The 21,004-nt window shown below is 44.6% G+C and overlaps 1 protein-coding gene across 3 annotated transcripts in view; it reads right to left on the bottom strand.

The window, feature by feature from the left end:
* Positions 1–21,004, bottom strand: part of DGKD (diacylglycerol kinase delta) — a 170,653-nt gene that overhangs the window by 110,169 nt on the left and 39,480 nt on the right. For all 3 annotated transcript variants that reach the window (XM_038743263.1, XM_038743264.1, XM_038743262.1), the window contains exons 2-3: positions 11,962–12,072; positions 8,637–8,717 (exon numbers count right to left, since the gene is read on the bottom strand). In XM_038743263.1, the coding sequence (XP_038599191.1) occupies positions 8,637–8,717; positions 11,962–12,072 (192 nt within the window). The remainder of the gene's footprint in view (positions 1–8,636; positions 8,718–11,961; positions 12,073–21,004) is intronic.

The raw sequence follows: 21,004 nt of genomic DNA, 5'->3' as shown, positions 1-21,004 counted from the left end.
CTTAATAGCTAAACCGGAACAATACTCAAGTGCTCCATTAGTGAGCTTCAACAATAAATGCTATATGTACAGAATTTCCTGAAAAGGGCAGATGACGGCCAAATGAAAACCCAACATACCAGAGGGAACCAGAGAAGGAAACAAACCTTTTTTAAATTTGCTTTATAGCTGAGCTGACTTTGTTACCTGTGGATTTCCTGTTAGAGTTTTTGTTCTGCCATTTGACGTAGAGTGTGTACCATTAAATATATTTTACTGTTCACATTTTTTTAATTGCACACCAAACTGACTGTTGTATGATGAAGTGAGAGGAGGGCAATTGAAAACCATATGAGAAACAGGAATATTAGATTTCCCACGCAACGTGGCAGAGTGGGAAGAGCGTGCTCCTGGGCAATAGAGGACTTTTTTTTTTTAATGGCATTTATTAAGCACTTGCTATGTGCAAAGCACTGTTCTAAGCGCTGGGGAGGTTACAAGGTGATCAGGTTGTCCCTTGTGGGGCTCACAGTATTAAGCCCATTTTACAGATGAGGTAACTGAGGCCCAGAGAAGTTAAGTGACTTGCCCAAAGTCACACAGCTGACAATTATGGAGCCGGGGTTGGAACCCATGACCTCTGACTCCAAAGCCCGTGCTCTTTCCACTGGGCCACGCTGCTTGGGTTCTAATCCCAGTTCCGTCGCTTGCCTGCTGTGTGATTTTGGGCAAGTCACTTAACTTCTCTGTGCCTCCATTTCCTCATATGTAAAATGGGGATTCAATACTGGTTCTCCCTCTTCTTTAGACTATGAGCCCCATGAGGGACAGAGACCGTGTCTGACCCTATTAACTTGCCTCTATCCCAGTGTTTAAAACAGTGCTTGATACATAGTAAGGACTTAACAAATACCATAATTATTATAAGTGCCTATTACAGTGTGCAACACCAAGAGGATGCTCAATTAATGCTCCTCTGCCTCCTCTTCCTAATGGAGGGTAGCTTGGTGGAAAGAGCAGGGCCTGGGAATCAAAGAACCAAGGTTCTCATCGCAAATCGGCCACTTGCCTCCTGTGGGATCCCATGCAACGCTCAACTTCTCTGTGCCTCAGCTTCCTCATCTGTAAAATGAGGATTCATTATCTCTTCTCCACCCCGGCCCCTAGACTGTGAGCCCCATATGGGTGGGATCTGATTATCCTGTCTCTACTCCAGCACTTAGAAGAATGTTTGGCACATAGTATGTGCATAATAATAATAATAATGGCATTTATTAAGCGCTTACTACGTGCAAAGCACTGTTCAAAGTGCTGGGGAGGGCACCAAGGTGATCAGGTTGTCCCATGTGGGGCTCACAGTCTTAATCCCCGTTCTACAGATGAGGTAACTGAGGCACAGAGAAGTTAAGTGACTTGCCCAAAGTCACACAGCTGAATAACAGTAACAATAACTGTGGTATTTGTTAAGTGCTTTGTGCCAGGCAATTACAAAGCACTGGGGTGGATACAAGCAAATCGGGTTGGACACAGTGCCTGTCCCACATGAGGCTCACAGTCTTAATCCCCATTTTACAGGTGAGATAACTGAAGCCCAGAGAAGTGAAGTGACTTGCCCAAGGTCACACAGCAGACAAATGGCAGAGCCAGAACCAGAATTAGAACCCACCACCTTCTGACTCGCAGGCCTGTCTCTATCCATTACACCATACTGCTTCTCCTACAATTTTATTAGGATTATGATTATTATTCATGGCACTTATTGAGGGCCTTATTGAGCTTTGGAGGTACAAGAGAAGCCTAAGGCAAGTTTGCTGCCCATGAAAGCTTATATTTTAATAGGGGAGAGAGGCATAGAAACATTGTGCATGCATGTATATTCACAAGCGCTGAGGGTGGGCACTAATAAGTATGAACGCGTAAGCGGAGGGTGAAGGGTTGGTAAGAACCAGGGTACTGAGAATCAGATGAGGAAAGCTTGTTAGAAGAGGCGGGCTTTTTGGAGGGTTTTGACTGTGGGGATGGCCGAGGTGGAGAGGACTGAGTGGGGAGACGGCTGAGGTATGGCAGATGAGCATCAGCCTCCTCTCTGATCTCCCATCCTCCTGTCTCTCCCCACTTCAATCTATACTTCACGCTGCTGCCCGGATCATCTTTGTGCAGAAACGCTCTGGGCATGTTACTCCCCTCCTCAAAAATCTCCAGTGGCTATCAATCAACCTATGCATCGGGCAAAAACTCCTCGCTCTCGGCTTCAAGGCTGTCCATCCCCTCGCCCCCTCTTACCTCACCTCCCTTCTTTCCTTGTCCAGCCCAGCCCGCACCCTCCACTCCTCTGCCGCCGCTAACCTCCTCACTGTGCCTCGTTCTCGCCTGTCCCGCCATCGACCCCAAGCCCACGTCCTCCCCCAGGCCTGGAATGCCCTCCCTCCGCACATTCATTCATTCATTCAATCGTATTTATTGAGCGCTTACTGTGTGCAGAACACTGTACAAAGCGCTTGGGAAGTACAAGTTGGCAACATATAGAGACGGTCCCTACCCAACAGTGGGCTCACAGTCTAGAAGGGGGAGACAGAGAACAAAACAAAACATATTAACAGAATAAAATAAATAGAATAAATATGTACAAGTAAAATAAATCAATAAATAGAGTAATAAATACGTACAAACATATATACATATATACAGGTGCTGTGGGGAAGGGAAGGAGGTAGGGCGGGGGGATGGGAAGGGGAAAGGGGGGAGAGGAAGGAAGGGGATCAGTGTGGGAAGGCCTCCTGGAGGAGGTGAGCTCTCAGTAGGGCCTTGAAGGGAGGAAGAGAGCTAGCTTGGCGGATGGGCAGAGGGAGAGAGGGCATTCCAGGCCAGGGGGATGACGTGGGCCAGGGGTCGACGGCAGGACAGGCGAGAACGAGGCACAGTGAGGAGATTAGCGGCAGAGGAGCGGAAGGTGCGGGCTGGGCTGGAGAAGGAGAGAAGGGAGGTGAGGTAGGAGGGGGCGAGGGGATGGACAGCCTTGAAGCCCAGGGTGAGGAGTTTCTGCCTGATGCGCAGGTTGATTGGTAGCCACTGGAGCTTTTTGAGAAGGGGAGTAACATGCCCAGAGTGTTTCTTGACAAAGACAATCCGGGCAGCGGCGTGAATCCACCAAGCTAGCTCTCTTCCTCCCTTCAAAGCCCTACTGAGAGCTCACCACCTCCAGGAGGCCTTCCCAGACTGAGCCCCCTCCTTCCTCTCCCCATCCTCCCCATCCCCATCCCCCCTCCTTACCTCCTTCCCCTCTCCACAGCACCTATATATATGTATATATGTTTGTACATATTTATTACTCTATTTATTTATTTATTTTACTTGTACATATTTACTATTCTATTTATTTTATTTTGTGAATATGTTTTGTTTTGTTGCCTGTCTCCCTCTTCTAGACTCTGAACCCACTGTTGGGTAGGGACCGTCTCTAGATGTTGCCAGCTTGTACTTCCCAAGTGCTTAGTACAGTGCTCTGCACTCAGTAAGCACTCAGTAAATACGATTGAATGACTGAAGGAAGGAAGGAAGCTCGAGAACTTGGGAAGGACGTGAGCGAGGGGTTGGAGGCGGAAAAGTCAGAGGGAAAGCCAAGAAGCAGGTTTGAGAGAAGCAGGTGGTGCAGGCAGGATCGTCGGAGGGGGAGGAGAGAGGAGGAGGAAGGGTTTCAAAGAAACACCAGCGTTCTATCAGAAGCGGTTTGACATTGCCAAGTAGACGGATGAAGCTGCTGCCAGGCAACAATGGGGATGCAGTGGCTCAATTAAAAAAAAAAAACAAAACCGCCACCAATATGCCTTCTGCCGCTCTGAGCTGCAGTTCCCAACTCCAGCCAATGCAACTAGAAAGGAAGTGGGGAGCGACTACCTTCAGTCACATATGCACCCAGCAGTTTCAACTACCAAAAGCAATAAGAAACAAACAGACCCACATTCTTTCATTCATTCAATCGTATTTATCGAGCGCTTACTGTGTGCAGAGCACTGTGCTAAGCGCTTGGGAAGTACAAGTTGGCAACATATAGAGACGGTCCCTACCCAACAGCGGGCGCACAGTCTAGAAGGGGGAGACAGACAACAAAACAAAACATATTAACAAAATAAAATAGAATATTTATAAATGTACAAATAAAATAGAGTTATAAATACGTACAAACATATATACATATCTACAGGTGCTGTGGTGAGGGGAAGGAGGTAAGGCGGGGGGGGATGGGGAGGGGGAGGAGGGGGAGAAGGAGGAGGGGGGCTCTCAGTAGGGCTTTGAAGGGAGGAAGAGAGATGTTCCCTACCCATAATGAGCTTACGGTCTGGAGGGGGAGACAGACATTAAAATAAATAAATAATTTCAAAAACCCACACCATTAGGACACCCAGGAAAGCATGACTGATCCTCTTGGAGACGGCTTACCAAACAGATGTGGGTTCCTTGTGCTACAATCAATCAATCAATCGTATTTATTGAGCGCTTACTGTGTGCAGAGCACTGTACTAAGCGCTTGGGAAGTACAAGTTGGCAACATATAGAGACAGTCCCTACCCAACAGTGGGCTTACAGTCTAAAAGGGGGAGACAGAGAACAAAACCAAACATACTAACAAAATAAAATAAATAGATTAGATATGTACAAGTAAAATAAATGGAGTAATAAATATGTACAAACATATATACATATATACAACATATATACAACACAATACATGTATACACAACATATATACAATACTACAGGGACCTAAAGCATCTACAGAAGAAGCAGCAACTATAGCAGATTATCCCCAGAGCCCACAGCAGAACTGTTTTAAATTATATCCCATTATCATCATCATCATCAATGGTATTTACTGAGTGCTTATTGTCTGCAGAGAAGCAGTGTGGCCTAGTGGACAGAGCATGGCCCCGGGAGTCTAATCCCAGCTCTGCCACGTGTCTGCTGTGTGTGACTTTGACCATGTCACAACTTCTCTGTGCCTCAATGACCTCATCTGTAAAATGGGGATTAAGATGGTGAACCCCATGTGGGACAGGGACTGTAACCAACATGATTAGCATGTATCTATCCCAGTGCTTAGTTCAGTGCCTGGCACATAGTAAGCGCTTAACAAATACTGCAGTTATGAATTATTATTATTATTACAGCAGATCACTGTACTAAGCACGTGGGAGAGCAGAACCTGAGTATTCACATTCACTATCCAGCTTATTTTAGTCCCAGCTGATTTTTGGCCAGCTTTTAATAGAAAATGAAGCTTCGAATGGCTAGAAAATGTTAAGATGTTTCATACTCTAACTGCCCTAAAATAATAATAATTATTACGGTATTCACATTCACTATCCAGCTTATTTTAGTCCCAGCTGATCTTTGGTCAGTTTTTAATAGAAAACGAAGCTTCGAATGGCTAGAAAATGTTAAGATGTTTCATACTCTAACTGCCCTAAAATAATAATTATTATTATGGTAGTCACATTCACTATCCAGCTTATTTTAGTCCCAGCTGATCTTTGGTCAGTTTTTAATAGAAAATGTAGCTTCGAATGGCTAGAAAATGTTAAGATGCTTCATACTCTCACTGCTCTAAAATAATAATAATTATTACGGTATTTGTTAAGGGCTTACTAATTGTCAAGCACAGTTTTAAGCGCTGGGGTAGATCCGCGTTAATCCAGTCAAAGAATCCCTCTCCCACGTGGGGCTCACAATCCAAGTAGGAGGGAGAACAGGTACTGAATCCCCATTTTACAGATCAGAGAACGACATACTGATGCCTTTTTACTTGCACTGATGTCTGTCTCCCCTCTTCTAGACTGTGAGCCCATTGAGGGCAGGGATTGTCTCTCTTCATTGCTGTATTGTACTTTCCAAGTGCTTAGTACAGTGCTCTGCACACAGTAAGCGCTCAATAAATAGGATTGAATGAATAAATGAATGAATTAATTAAATGAATTGCCCCAGATCCCATAGCAGGCAAGTGGCAGAACTGGGATTAGAACACAATCTCAGTAGGAAAGAGCACGGGCTTTGGAGTCAGAGGTCATGGGTTCAAATCCCGGCTCCGCCAATTGTCAGCAGTGTGACTTTGGGCAAGTCACTTAACTTCTCTGTGCCTCAGTTACCTCATCTGGAAAATCGGGATTAAATCTGTGAGCCCCACGAGGGACAACCCGATCACTTTGTAACCTCCCCAGCGCTTAGAACAGTGCTTTGCACATAGTAAGCACTTAAAAAAATGCCATTAAAAAGAAAAAAAACACAAGTCTTCCGAACACAAGGTCAATTCATTCATTCATTCGATCGTATTTATTGAGCGCTTACTGTGTGCAGAGCACTGTACTAAGCACTTGGGAAGTACAAGTCGGCAACGCATAGAGATGGTCCCTACCCAACAACGGGCTCACAGTCTAGAAGGGGGAGACAGACAACAAAACAAAACATATTAACAAAATAAAATAAATAGAATAGTAAATATGTACAAGTAAAATAATTCTCTCTCCACTAGGCCACGCTGCTTCCCTGTGATCGACACAGGTGGGGAAGAGCACAATCGATCACTCAATCAATCAAGGGTATTTACTGAACACTTAACTATGTCTAGAGTACTGTACTAAGTGCTTGGGAGAGTATAAAAGAATTAGCAGACAGGTTCGCAGCCCATAACGAGCTTACCATCTAAAAAAGGATATAATTTAATTAGTATATAATTTAAAGATATATACATAAGTCCTGTGGAGTTGGGGCGAATATCAAATGACCAAAGGACACGACACAAGGCAAAATCGACGTGACAGAGAACCCTAAGCTTAGAGCCTCATGGTCTTAAGGCAGTCCTTATTTGATTTATCAAGACACCCTAATTATTCATTCATTCATTCAGCTGTATTTATTGAGTGCTCACTGTGTGCAGAGCACTATACTAAGCGCTTGGGAAGTACAAGTCCTCAACAAATAGAGATGGTCCCTACCCAATAACGGGCTCACAGTCTAGAAGGGGGAGACAGACAACAAAACAAAACATGTAGACAGGTGTCAAAATCATGAGAACAAATAGAATTAAAGCTAATTATGTTACTGACCCTTCACTGGATCAGTTCTCTCTTGTCACTCATTCACCAGTAAGTCTGGACAGCAGGCTTTTAATTTATTTTCCACATCGTTCATTTACATGTGGAGAATGATTCTCCTAGCTTCACCTTAGTGGAGCCCTTTCTTGTTTCCAATCCTTGCAATGATTTGTTGCTACAGAGTGACCACCCAGATCGCACAGTACGGCAAAATTGCTTAATAAAAGCCATAATATCAATCAATGGTATTTATTGAGCACTTACTATGTATGGAGCACTGTACAGCAGAATTAGTGGACACGATCCTTGTCCATAATGATCTTTTATAAGCCAAGTTAGTCCAGAAAATGAAAGTGAAGGGTCCTAATATTTTTTCACCCATGCAGATTTATGGTGAGATTTGCCTATGGACTTCATGGTGGCCTCTTTGGTTTTTATAGTGTCAGTGAGCCTAGTAATTTATTTTTTGCACAAAATGTTAAGCCTTGTAGCCAAACATCTACAGATTCATAAATCCTTACTTGCCCCATGAAGATGATAAAATCCTCATGTTTGTACAGGTGAACAGGTTTCAAACTCAAAATTTTCACTGAGCCAAGCAGTGCTTTGAAATCTTTGCAAAAGTTTAAAAAAATGAAGTCTCCTTTCCTTGCCTAGTCTCCATTCTCTGTTCCCATAAAAATTAACTCCATCAGAAATTCTGTGACTGGAGACATGATGAAGAGTAGCACCCTCCCTAAAACTATTTTTAGTATACAGAAATAAAAGTGATCCCATATGGGTTTATCTGCAATTTTTAAAAAGGGATTATTTTCTTCATCACCTAGCAAGTTTAAGTTTCTAAAATCCAATCATTTGTGAGTTTTCAATGCCTACATAAAATGCAAAACTGCACTGTTCCTCTAAAATGGCTATGCTGAAGGGTTTTTTTTTAATTCTCACATACTGTATATGGGTACAGTGTTGTTTATTTTCAGGCTACAACGAACCAGGAAATGTTTCAGTCCTGAAGGGACATTTTTCAGAAAGTTATAAGACAGTGAAAACAGTGGTTTAAAACAGAAACCTTTTTGTACCCTTAGGCATAATATTTTCCAGGATGCCAGCAACAATTAAGGCACAAGGTTACAAACACATGCAGTAATTAGCAATATTGCATAATGCAGACGGGTAATGGAGCTGAGATAGCTACCAAAGAAACACAACTTTAAACTTCTTGAGATTTGGGGCAGTATAATTCCCATTATAATGCTTCATTAAAGTAAATTTTGGCATTAAAGATCAAGAGAAAGTTCCCTTCACGCTCAGAGAATTAAACTTTAGAGGTGAGAGTTACAGCAACTTTGCCACACATTCAACTGTTCTCATCTCTCCTCCACAAATTCTCCTTTGGCTTCTTCTGCCCTACAGCACACAGCTGTCTTTCAAGCCAGAACAAAAATTTACCATTAAGCCTTCAGCCAAAAGAGAAGCACGAAAATCTGAACCGGCCTCTAATAGCATTCAGAGAGGCAATGAAAGCTTCGCTCCTGGGAAAAAGATAAGGAAGGAGTCATACAAAACAAACCATACCGTGAAGCTGTTATTAACATTTTTGGTGCTGGATTCGGCCACACTAGCATCAGTCAGATCCACCTCATCGAAAATGATAGACTGGAAAGAAAAAGAAATAACAACTATCAGAAGCAAAGTCCAGCTTGTGAATTTCCCAACCACAAACTGGGCTTGATTCAGTCCTCCACGGAAAAAAGCCCCCAATTTACATTAACACCCATCGCCCCTGGAATTAAAGCCCCTGTGCTAAAGAGTCACTGACGAGGTAATGATTTAAATTTCTAGAACTACACTCAATGCCTTACAAGGACTGCTGACCTTTCCCTTTCTCCTCTTCCTTCTTTATTTGGCAGTGAATGATAGTCGAAGATCCTGTATTCCTGGCCCCAGAGATTCAAGTCATATTTCTACATTTTGTCCCCTTCGCTGTTGCTCTTTTTTTAGGACAAGACCCAATTTGTCCTCTGAGGGAGCCAGCTTCGAGAGGCATGACAAGGCGTGGCATTCCTTCAGCAAATAGATGCTCGGCCAAGCCAGACGGCAGTTTCCATGTCAGCAGGCCACTAACAATGCTGAATAAAGGGAATTCATAAGAAGTGTCCATCCATCACTGTGACATTCTGAACAAGAAAATACCCTGTGGCTGTGGCTAAGTGCTTACGTGCAATAGGGATAACACTAATTACAGTATTTTTTAAGCGCTTACTATGTGCCAAGCACTGTTCTAAGACCCTGGGTAGATATGAGGTAATGAGGTTGACCCACGTGAGGCTCACAGTCTTAATCCCCATTTTACAGATGAGGTAACTGAGGCACAGAGGAAGTGAAATGACTTGCCCATGGTCAAACAGCAGACCGGGGGTGGAGCCAGGATTAGAATCCACATCCTCTGATTCCCATGCCCGTCCTTTGCCATTAGGCCGTGCTGCTAGGTAATGAGCATGGTAATGAGAAGGAACACAATGAGATAATGAGAAGCAGCATGGCCTAGCGGATAGAGCACGGGCTTGGAAGTCATTCAATCATATTTCATTCATTCAGATTTAAATTATTTTCTTCATCACCTAGCAAGCTTCAATTTCTAAAATCCAATCATTTGTGAGTTTTCAATGCCTACATAAAATGCAAAACTGCACTGTTCCTCTAAAATGGCTACGCTGAAGGTTTCTTTTAATTCCCACATACTGTATATGTGTACAGTATACAGTATATGTGTACAGTGTGTACAGTCAGAAAGGCCCGGGTTCTAATCCCAGCTCTGCCACTCCTCTGCTCCTCTGCTGTGTGACCGTCAGCAAGTCGCTTCACTTCTCTGTGTCTCGACTATCTGTAAAAGGGGAATTAAGACTGAGAGCCCCTGAGGGACATGGGCTGTGTTCAACCTGATTAACCTGTATCTACTCCAAAGCTTAGTACAGTGCCTGGCACATAATAAGCGCTTAACAAATACATACCAATAATAATAATAGTTGGTTGGACTGACAATTAGGAATTGCACATAGATTCGTATTCGCCCAGCAGGAAGGCAGAAGGCCCTGAGGAAAAAGTTTATAAACACCAAATTGTGGCCTGTGTGAACCCCTACATACTGAAACACCAATGAAAACGTCTCCCTCGGCAGAAAATAACTTGAACTACAGACTTCCTGTTCACCAACGCCCAGATGTCTTTACGGAAGCAAACTCTGTCCAATCCCAGTTTTCCTTAAGCTTGCATACAGCACTTTCCAAAACTTTCTTTATAACCTCTTTCTTTCTCTCCACCCAAACTGGTACCAAACTGGTGAAAGTACTGTCCTATTCCTATTTGGCTACTGCATCAGCATCCTCCATGGAGGACGCCTACTTCCCTACCTCCAGTTTCTCCCCCCTCCAGTCCAGACTTCACTCAGCTGTTCATTTTTTCTGAAACGTCACGCCGCCCCATTCCTCAGTAAGAAGCTACTCCATTGGCTTTAAGGCACTAAATCAGTTCACTCCCCTCTAATAATAATAATAATGATAAGCATAATGATAATGAGATGCAGCATGGCTCGGTGGAAAGAGCCCGGGCTTTGGAGTCAGAGATCAGGGGTTCAAACCCCGGCTCTGCCAATTGTCAGCTGTGTGACTTCGGGCAAGTCACTTAACTTCTCTGTGCCTCAGTTACCTCATCTGTAAAATGGGGATTAAGACTGTGAGCCCCCCGCGGGACAACCTGATCACAACCTGATAACCTTGTAACCTCCCCAGCGCTTAGAACAGTGCTTTGCACATAGTGAGCGCTTAATAAATGCCATCATCATTATTATTATAACATTTGTTAAGCACTTACTATGTGCCAGGCACTGTACTAAGCGCTGGGGTGGATACAAGCAAATCGAGTTGGACACATAGCCTTGCTCCTCTTCTACTCCACTCCGGCTCACCCGCTTGGCTCTATTCAAGCCAACATATTCACTGTGCCTTGTTCTCATCTCTCCCTCTCGACCTCTAGCTTTCACTCTTCCGTCCTACCTGTAATTCCTTCACACCCAGCTGATGACCATTCTAACCTCAGGGTCCTTCTGAAATCAAATATCCTCCAGGATGCCTTTCCTCATAAATCTCTCTTCTCCCCAAACTTATCTGGATCCCCCACAACAGCCATTTCAACCCTTCCACATCACCTAAGCACGTGAGGACTCATACCACTCTGATGTACATGGGACAACCTGATCACCTTGTAACCTTCCCAGCGCTTATAACAGTGCTCTGCACATAGTAAGCGCTTAATAAATGCCATTATTATTATTATTATTATTATTATTATTATCTATTGCTTCCTCTTACCTAAAATTTATTTTAGTGTTTAATCTCCCCTGCCGGTTTATAAGCTCCTTGAGGGTCAGCTACCATGCCTACTCCAGCGTTTAGAACAGTGCTTTGCACATAGTAAGCTCTTAATATGTTGCCAACTTGTACTTCCCAAGCGCTTAGTACAGCGCTCTGCACAGTAAGCGCTCAAAATACGATTGATTTATTCTAATTATTATTATTATTATTACTAACTCTATTATACCCTCACGCAAATTTATGAAGCGTTCCATATTTTTCTAGCTTTAATTCTATTTGTTGTCGACTTGACACCCGTCCACATGTTTTGTTTTGCTGTCTGTCTCCCCCTTCTAGACTGTGAGCCCATTGTTGGGTAGGGACCGCCTCTATATGTTGCCAACTGGTACTTCCCAAGCGCTTAGTACAGTGCTCGGCACACAGTAAGCGCTCAATAAATACGATTGAATGAATACCCTCCCAAGTGTACCCTCCTAATACTGTGCTCTGGAAAGAGTGACTGGTCAATAAATATTATCCAATGGATTTACCTTGGCAGTTTTTGCATAGTACAGCGTGCGTCCACGTAGTTTGAAGTATCTTCTTTTCCAGCGTTGGAACGAACTGGTCTGTTTCATTAGCATCCCCTCTTTTATGATAGTCTGAAATCAGAGAAAACAGGCGCAAATCTTTTTTTACCATCGATTCCTTTAATTCCTCTCCCTAAGCACACACAGCTGAAAAGAACAAAAAGCGAATAAGACATATTTAGCTCAGCGAAAATCCGAGTACTTCATGGGCCAAAAATATCTGGCCCGGCCCAGCGCCGTCGGACCACGTGAGCTGGTCTGGAAGGAAAGCGGACTGGGCCACCAACCCCGGCAGGGTATACATTCATTCCTTCAATCATATTTATTGAGTGCTTACTGTGTGCAGAGCACTATACTAAGTGCTTGGGCGAGTACAAAATAACAATAAACATATTCCCTGCCCACAACGGGCTTACAGTCTAGAAGGGGAGACACACATTAATACAAGTAAATTAATTATAGATATGTTCCTAAGTGCTGTGGGGATGGGAGAGGGGTTGAACAAGTCAAGGTGATGCAGAAGGGAGTGGGAGAAGAGGAAAGGGAGGGCTTAGTCGGGGAAGGACCTCTTGGAGGAGATATGCCTTCAATATGGTTTTTGGAGGAGGGAGAGTAATCAACTGTTGGATTTGAGGAGGGAGGGCATTCCAGGCCAGAGGCAGTATGTGGGCGAGGGGTCGGAAGCGAGATAGGAGAGATCGAGGTACAGTGAGAAGGCTAGCGTTAGAAGTACCTACGAGGCATGTGCAACAAAGATGCAGCTAATCTTCGGAGGCCCTAACTGGAGAGACGGTGGGCCAAGGGACTGTCTGCCCTGGCCCAAGCCTGGCTGTTTGTAATAATGGTGATATTTGTTAAGTGCTTACTATGTGCGAAGCACTGTTCTAAGCACTGGGGGGGGATACAAGGTGATCAGGTTGTCCCATGTGGGGCTAACAGTCTTAATCCCCATTTTACAGATGAGGTAACTGAGGCACAGAGAAGTTAAGTGGCTTACCCAAGGTCATACAGCTGACAAGTGGTGGAGCCGGCATTCGAACCCATGACCTCTGACTCCCAAGCCCGGGCTCTTTCCACTGAGCCATGCTGTTCGTCCCTTTTAAACCTGTTAAAGTTAGGCCCCACAGGCTGACAGGAGTCTGTCCTGGGTTCTAGCGAGTCCTAAAAGCATTTCTCACGTTCACTTTCTAGATGTGGACTAGTCATCAAGGACAAAGAGATTTGGTGCGAAGGGGTACTTAACCCCAGGGCTGTTTCAGTGACAGTCTTATCACTTGTCTGGGATATTGAATATATATTAAAAAAATGCTACAGTAAGTATCTAAGCTGTATCCAGGCGACCTTCCCCAAGTATGGTAACCCTCTAGCACCAACAAACAATAAATGTGGTTAGATTTTGGTTCTGTTTAACCTAACTGCCCCGCCGCCCCCGTCCCCACCCCTTTTTATGGTTTTTATTATGCAGTTACTACGTGCCAGGCACTGCACTAAATGCGGGGGTAGAAACCAGCTAATCAGATTAAACACGGTCCATGTCCCACATGGGGCTCTAAGTCTTTATCCCCATTTTACAGATGAGGTAACTGAGGCACGGAGAAGTGAAGTAATAACAATAAATAATAATAATAATGGCATTTGTTAAGCGCTTACTCTGTGCAAAGCACTGTTCTAAATGCTGGGGAGGTTACAAGGTGATCAGGTTGTCCCACGGGGGGCTCACAGTCTTCATCCCCCTTTTCCAGATGAGGTAACTGAGGCACAGAGAAGTTAGGTGACTTGCCCAAAGTCACACAGGGGACAATTGGCAGAGCTGGGATTTGAACCCATGACCTCTGACTCCCAAGCCCGTGCTCGTTCCACTGAGCCACGAAGTGACTTGCCCAAGATCACACAGCAGACAAATGGTGGAACTGGGATTAGAACCCAGGTCCTTCTGACTCCCACGCTCATGTTCTATCCACTAGTCTAGTGCTTGGCACATAGTAAATGCTTAACAAATACCGTAATTATTATTATTATCCCTGGAATCATCTAGGATGTCTGTTGCTTCCTCTGTTTTATACTCATAGGTGTATGAGGACAGAAGGTTGAAAACAGAGGAAGCAGCAGACATCCTAGATGAGTCCAGGGATAATAATAATAATTACGGCATTTGTTCAGCATTTACTATGTGCCAAGCACTGTTCTAAGCACTGGGGTACACACAGGGTAATCGGGTTGTCCCACGTGGGGCTCGTGCTTTTAATCCCCATTTTACAGATGAGGTAACTGAGGCACAGAGAAGTTAAGTGACTTGCCCAAGGTCACACAGCAGACAAATGGCAGAACCGGGACTAGAACTCACGTCCTCTAACTCCCAAGCCCGTGCTCTTCCCACTAAGCCACGCTGCTGTTACCACAGACAGAATAGTCCAAGCGGGAAAATGAGAGTTTACAGGGCTGGAGAAAGAAGCAGCTGAGAGCACAAGTGAGGCAAAAAGAGCCTCCAACTTCAGCATTTGGTATTTTTCAGCTATTCTTGGCCCTGTCTCCGTGTTCTCTGGCTGGTTGCCATTTCCCAGGACTGCGGTGCCAAAACTGTCTACGTACATTGCTCTGGGATTCGTTCGATGCTCCAGACCTGGGCTGACACACACATCCCATACGTTCATTCACACACGATGTATATTTATACTATACATACACTGCATATAGCCATGGTTATATTTAGACCACATTCACTTCATCTCATTCCATCCCATAAATCCAGTAGTCCCAGTTAAGAGCAAGCATTAAATACAAATAGCTCTCAAACACGAAAGGAAGAATACTTCAGGGCTAAAGCCCCAACTCCACTCATTTCTTTGCCCATGAAACTTCTCTAGTACAACTGCAGGTTGGTGCCCTTTTTCTCAAGAACACATTCTCCCTCCCCTACTCCTGCAAAAGGAACTGTTCTCTAATCTTGGATCGCAAGAAATGATTAGAAACAAAACAAAACACAACAACCAACAAACAATTCAAAGCCTCCAGGGGAACTGGTACAGACCTCGTGAATGAAAAGTATCTACCAAGACACAACCTGGCTCTCATTATGGAAACACAAATACGCTACAGCCATGTACATTTTAAAAAACAGAAAAAACACACAAACCAAAAAAAAACCCCACCGGAAATGCTCATGTTGGAGAGAGACTTATTGTCCAGAAGCTGGATGCAATTTTAAGTAAGCACTCCATTCAAGGACTGTTTTGGGGGCTGTAAATGATGCATGGTTTAATCATTTAATCACATTTACTCTGCATTGCTAGAAACTTCAAAGAAGCTGCTTTCAAAAATGCCTAGGTGCCAGCAGTTACAAAGAATGTGAGGTAGGGAAGAGAAAACCAGCGTGACCCCCCCGCCCCCGGGTGGGACCCCATTTCACAAGGACACACCCAAATAAGGGTGCTTCGTTCCTCCATCACCCGAACCCAGATCAGGAGGTCGTGGAGATGACACTACGCTTGGAGATTCCCCACACTGAATAAAAAGAAATTACTCTTCATCATCATTATCATCAGTAGTATTTATTGAGTGCTTACAATGTGTAGAGCTCTATACTAACGCACTTGGGAGAGTATAATATAATAGAGTTGGCAGGTAAGTTCCCTGCCCACTAGGCGCTTACAGTCTAGACGGGGGAGACAGACATCTTCATGCCCAGGCATTTCGTCAGAGAACCTGGGTTTTAATCCCAGCTCCGCCACTCATCTACTCTGTGACCTTGGGTACGTCATTTATCGGCTCTGTCCCTCAGTTCCTTCATCTATAAAATGGGGATTCAGATGGTGAGTCCCGTGTGGGATATGGGCTGCATCCAACCTGATTATCTTGTTTCCATCTCAGTGCTTAGTAGAGTGTTTGGCACATAGTAAGGAGGGGGAGGAGGAGGAGGAGAAGAAGAAGAATAGATTTTGGTTATGTCCACAATGTCCAATAGCAGCTGGCTTCTTGGATGTTAAAATATCTTCTGGAATGAGAAGTTCTGTCTAGACTGTAAGCCCCTTGTGTCAGGGATTATGTGTCTACTAATTCCACTGTATTATACTCTCCCAAGTGCTTAGTACAGTGCTCTGCAAAGGGTAAGCACTCAACCAACACTACTGAAGGACTGATTGATAATACCATCAGCTTCCTTAACCCCAAAAGGCTGACAACCTGAACACACACCGACTTGGTCGGAGTACCATCCAAACCTCACTCAACGGCGGGGAGAAGTATGGCAGGAAAAACTTCAGCAGCAGGGACATGGAGGAGCGATGCTATTTACGACTGCACCAAATTCTCAGAGGTAGAGACCAGAGGAGTCTAAAGCCCTCATGCATCTCGTGGGCTGAGACACTTTTCCTTACTTGCCCCCTTCGCTCCCACCCCTATTTTGGAAGAAGCCACCCACCCACTTTCCAAGGTAATAAAGAGCCAGGAGGATGAACGAAGACAGGAATTTTCAATGGGGAGAGAAGACAGGAAACCCAGAGATGCCAAATCAGAACAGAAACTTGTTGCCTTTCGAATGCAGTTTGCAATGCGGAAAGAGATGGTCACAGACGGGCTAAGGTTCTCCCCCAGATGGACAGGAAATTCGGATTTCCAACTCCAATCTCTCCCTGTAGGAACCCAAACGGGATCTAGAGCCACCAACCAAAGAGCCGGGCTGACAAGTACCCGGTGTGGGGGAGATTGCAAATCCTGCGGCCCGCTGCCACCGCCATTACCACCACCGCCACCACCACTAGCGGCATCTTCCAGTACGAAGGTCCGTATGCCCCCCATAAAACTGCAAATCCACTCGAGCCGGTTTCGGGTCCAGAGAGCGGCCCCCGTTCGATCCCTCTCCCCTTCCCTCCGGCACCACTTCTGGATGCGGTCTTCCCTCTCCTTCCAGTCAGGTTTCTCCTTACCTCTGCAGGGCTCACTCACCTCTGCAGGGGGAGCATATTCTTCCATCTCCATTTAAAGCAAATTCTTAAAAAAAAGAAAAATAAAAAATAGCACGGTAGGTTACATCACACCTCCGTGAAGGAAAAAACAGTGATGGCATTCGCTGATCTTTGTCTCGCAGCTATGTGTACCAGACATAAGAAGGGCAGCAAAATTTAAAAAACAACCACCACCCACACTAGTGCTTTCTTGGTCTCAATTGGTTTCTGTCTCGCCCTCTTGCTTTCTCTCTCTCTCTCTAACACACATATTACACAGCTTTCGGCGAGCAGATGAGAGCCTCCGGTCTAAGGCTGCCCATCGCGGCACGAGAGCTGCTGTTCTATTTATAGACCAAGACACAGCTCAGAAAAGACTCTGGTGGGTTTTCAGCGGAAAGGGCCGGGGATAAGATAAAGAGTAATACTTCTTTGAAGCTTTCTCAGAAACTGCTTTTTCTCCTTCTCTCTCTGACCACTGCTCCTTTAACACACCAAAAACCGGTGATTCTCGATTTACTGAAGGAGGACCTCAGTCGGTTTCTGAACAAGCAACAGTTAAAAACAATGAACGGGGTGAGCTCGGGCTGCTTCAAAAAAAATTAAATAAATAAATCCACGGCTTTATTTCAATTTGGCTGCCTGGGAATTTCATTTACCGAAAGTAAACACTCTCTGCTTGTGAGAGGCGAAGGGGCACACCACACTAAGCAGAGAACCAGATGCCTGAAGATTCAAATTCTAAGGCTGCCTCGGCTCTCGACTCTCTGGTTGTCAGTATCTTCTACCTTCCCGGGAAAGGCCACCCAAATGTCTCACGGGGGCGGAGGAAAGATTCACTTCTGGACAAATTACCAAAATCAGAGAATAAAAATATGACAATGCGTGGCTACAAATGATTTTGTAACCCAGAGCCCTACAATGGAAATGCCAAAAAAAAAACCCAACCAAAAACCCGAAAAGGGTCGAAACCCTTACAGAGAAACTCTAAACAGAGTCCACCTGAAACACCAACCTCTCTGAAAATAATAATAACAATAATAATGATAGCATTTATTAAGTGCTTACTACGTGCAAGGCACTGTTCTAAGCACTGGGGAGGTTACAAGATGATCAGGTTGTCCCACAGTCTTGATCCCCATTTTACAGATGAGGCAACTGAAGCACAGAGAAGTGAAGTGACTTGCCCAAAGTCACACAGCTGACAATTGGCATAGCCAGGATTTGAGCCCATGACCTCTGACTCCAAAGCCCGTGCTCTTTCCACTGAGCCACACTGCTTCTCAAAATGAAGGGATCAAAGCGGAGACTGGTAACACTAATCTAGGAAATCTGTGAAGGTTGCTAGAAATTGGAGTGCCACTGAACCCGCCCTGAACTAGGTTTAGACACTTTGAAATGACCACTCTAATTCCCGTCATAACCTAGAGCGGGTTGGCGAACTAAGATCCGGGCAAAGTAGAATATAATCGGGTACAGGAAAGATGTGTAGCCACAAACACACAACTGAATGAAATGAAATGAAAACACCTTAGATCTCAGTCTGAGGTGGTGAAGAATAATGACAATGATGGTATTAAGCGCTTACTATGTGCCAAGCACTGTTCTAAGCACTGGGGTAGACACCCCACGTGGGGCTCACGTTTTTAATCCGAATTTTACAGAGGAGGTAACTGAGGCACTGAGAAGTTAAGTGGCTTGCCCAAGGTCACACAGCAGGGAAGTGGCGGAGCCGAGATTAGAACCCACATCCTCTGACTCCCAAGCTCGTGCTCCTTCCATTAAGCCACGCTGCTTCTAGTTTCCTTTAATTTCAGCTCAAAGGCAAAGAAACTCCATTAAGTGACTCTTTTCCAGCTGTCGAATGACAGGGGCCTCCCAGCCAACCCGTAAAGAGAAAAAGGATGGAAAAGGTTCTGTGCCTTATTTAGCCAAACAGGCGGGCAAACTGTTGGGACCTCCTCCCTTATGGTCTACTTTTTCTTTCCCGTAAGAACAGCACTATTTATGCCCTGACTAATAGAGTTTACTCTGACAGGGCCGAGCAGGATCACATACAGAAACTGAGAGCTGGCTTAACCCTTTTTAGCAATAACTGTTGGGAAAAAAAGAATTGGGCTCCCAACCGTCACTGCTGTGAAGTGACGGCTCTTCTCAGCCCACGACTGGGGAGACCAAAGACTTCAAAACTGCATACATAGGCCTATCGATGATGATGATAATAATAATAATAATAATGATGGCATTTATTAAGCGCTTACTATGTGCAAAGCACTGTTCTAAGCGCTGGGGAGGTTACAAGGTGATCAGGTTGTCCCACGTGGGGCTCACAGTCTTAATCCCCATTTTACAGATGAGGTAACAGGCACAGAGAAGTTAAGTGACTTGCCCAAAGTCACACAGCTGAAAATTGGCAGAGCCGGGGTTTGAACCCATGACCTTTGACCCCAAAGCCCGTGCTCTTTTCCACTGAGCCACGCTGCTTGTTGCCGACTTGTACTTCCCAAGCACTTAGTACAGTGCTCTGCACACAGCAAATGCAAAATACGATGGAATGAATGATGATGATAATAAATAGTGATAATAGTAAAAATAATAATGGTGGTATTTGTTAAGCACTTACTAAGTACCAAGAGCTGGGTCTGTTCCACATGGGGTTCGCAGTCTAAAGGGAAGGGAGGAAGAACTGGTATTTTATTCCCATTTTACAGATGAGGAAACTGGGGCACAGAATTCAGCGACTTCCCGAAGATCACAGAGCAGCCAAGTGGCAGAATCGGGATTAGAACCCACGTCCCCTGATTCCCAGGTCTGTGTTCTTTTCACTAGTCAACGCTGCTTCAACATCACTATTTATGTGTATGCCCTGCACCCTAAATTGTAAAAGCTCTTGAGCCATCTTTATCACTTATGAACTCATTTATACCCATAGTGGAAACAACACGGGCTTGGGAATCAGCGGTCATGGGTTCAAATCCCGGCTCTGCTGCCTGTCAGCTGTGTGACTTTAGGCAAGTCACTTAACTTCTCTGTGCCTCAGTTACCTCATCTGTAAAATGGGGATTAAGACTGTGAGCCCCATGTGGGACAGCCTGATCACCCAGTATCCGCCCCAGCGCTTAGAATAGCGCTTTGCTCATAGTAAGCACACAACAAATGCCATCATTATTATTATTCCGTGCTTCATTCATTCGTGCATCAATTTATTTATCTGAACTACTTTACTTGTAAGTATTTCTATGATTGCCTCCCCCATTGGAGTGTAAGCCTCTTCATTCATTCATTCAATAATACTTATTAAGCACTTACTGGGTGCAAAGCACTGTACTAAGCGCTTGGGAAAGTACAATACAATAATAAACACATACATTCCTTGCCCACAGTGAGCTTACAGTCTACAGGGGGGAGACAGACAACAATACAAATACCAGTGAACATGTCGCTCATTTCTTTTGTGCTTCTCAAGTGCTTAATAGGGTGCCTTGCACCAAGACGGCATCCAATACTACTCCTACTACACATGAAATTTTGGCCAATATTCTAAGCTAGGCAGCCGGGGCTCTGACTTTTTACCCTAATCTAAGTGTGCACTTATCACTGGTCGACACTTGAGCCAGGAGGAGACGTGCCCAAGTGCCCAAACGCAATGGCAAACAGACCGTACTTCAAAGGAAGTACCCACACAGGGTTAAGAGGCTCCCGGGAGGACCTTTCAGCCTTGATAGCTTTGAGGCCCTGGGAAGAATGGTGACTAGTTGAACTCTGCAGGGGTTTGATCAGATTTTTCCCCAGCAATGTTACAGGGCTTATTATCACAAGTTAAGGAGCAGAGGAAAAAGATGGGCCTGCAGTTGAATCAAGAGAACAAAGATCATGACAACTGGAAGTTTTAACACGTCTACAGCGGATGGAGAGAAGATTGAAATAGTTGACCATTTTTCTCTGCTGGGACTGATAATCAATAATAAAAGAATGAGTAGTCGAGAAATACACTGCAGATTAATGTTAGGAAGATTTGCTGTGAAGAGCCTGGGGAAAAAAATCAAGAACCGTGCTGATGCAAC

Source organism: Tachyglossus aculeatus, chromosome 1 (assembly GCF_015852505.1).
Source record: "Tachyglossus aculeatus isolate mTacAcu1 chromosome 1, mTacAcu1.pri, whole genome shotgun sequence".
NCBI lineage: Eukaryota > Metazoa > Chordata > Mammalia > Monotremata > Tachyglossidae > Tachyglossus > Tachyglossus aculeatus.
Note: the sequence above shows the minus strand (reverse complement) of the source record. Positions and strands in the feature narration are given on the sequence as shown.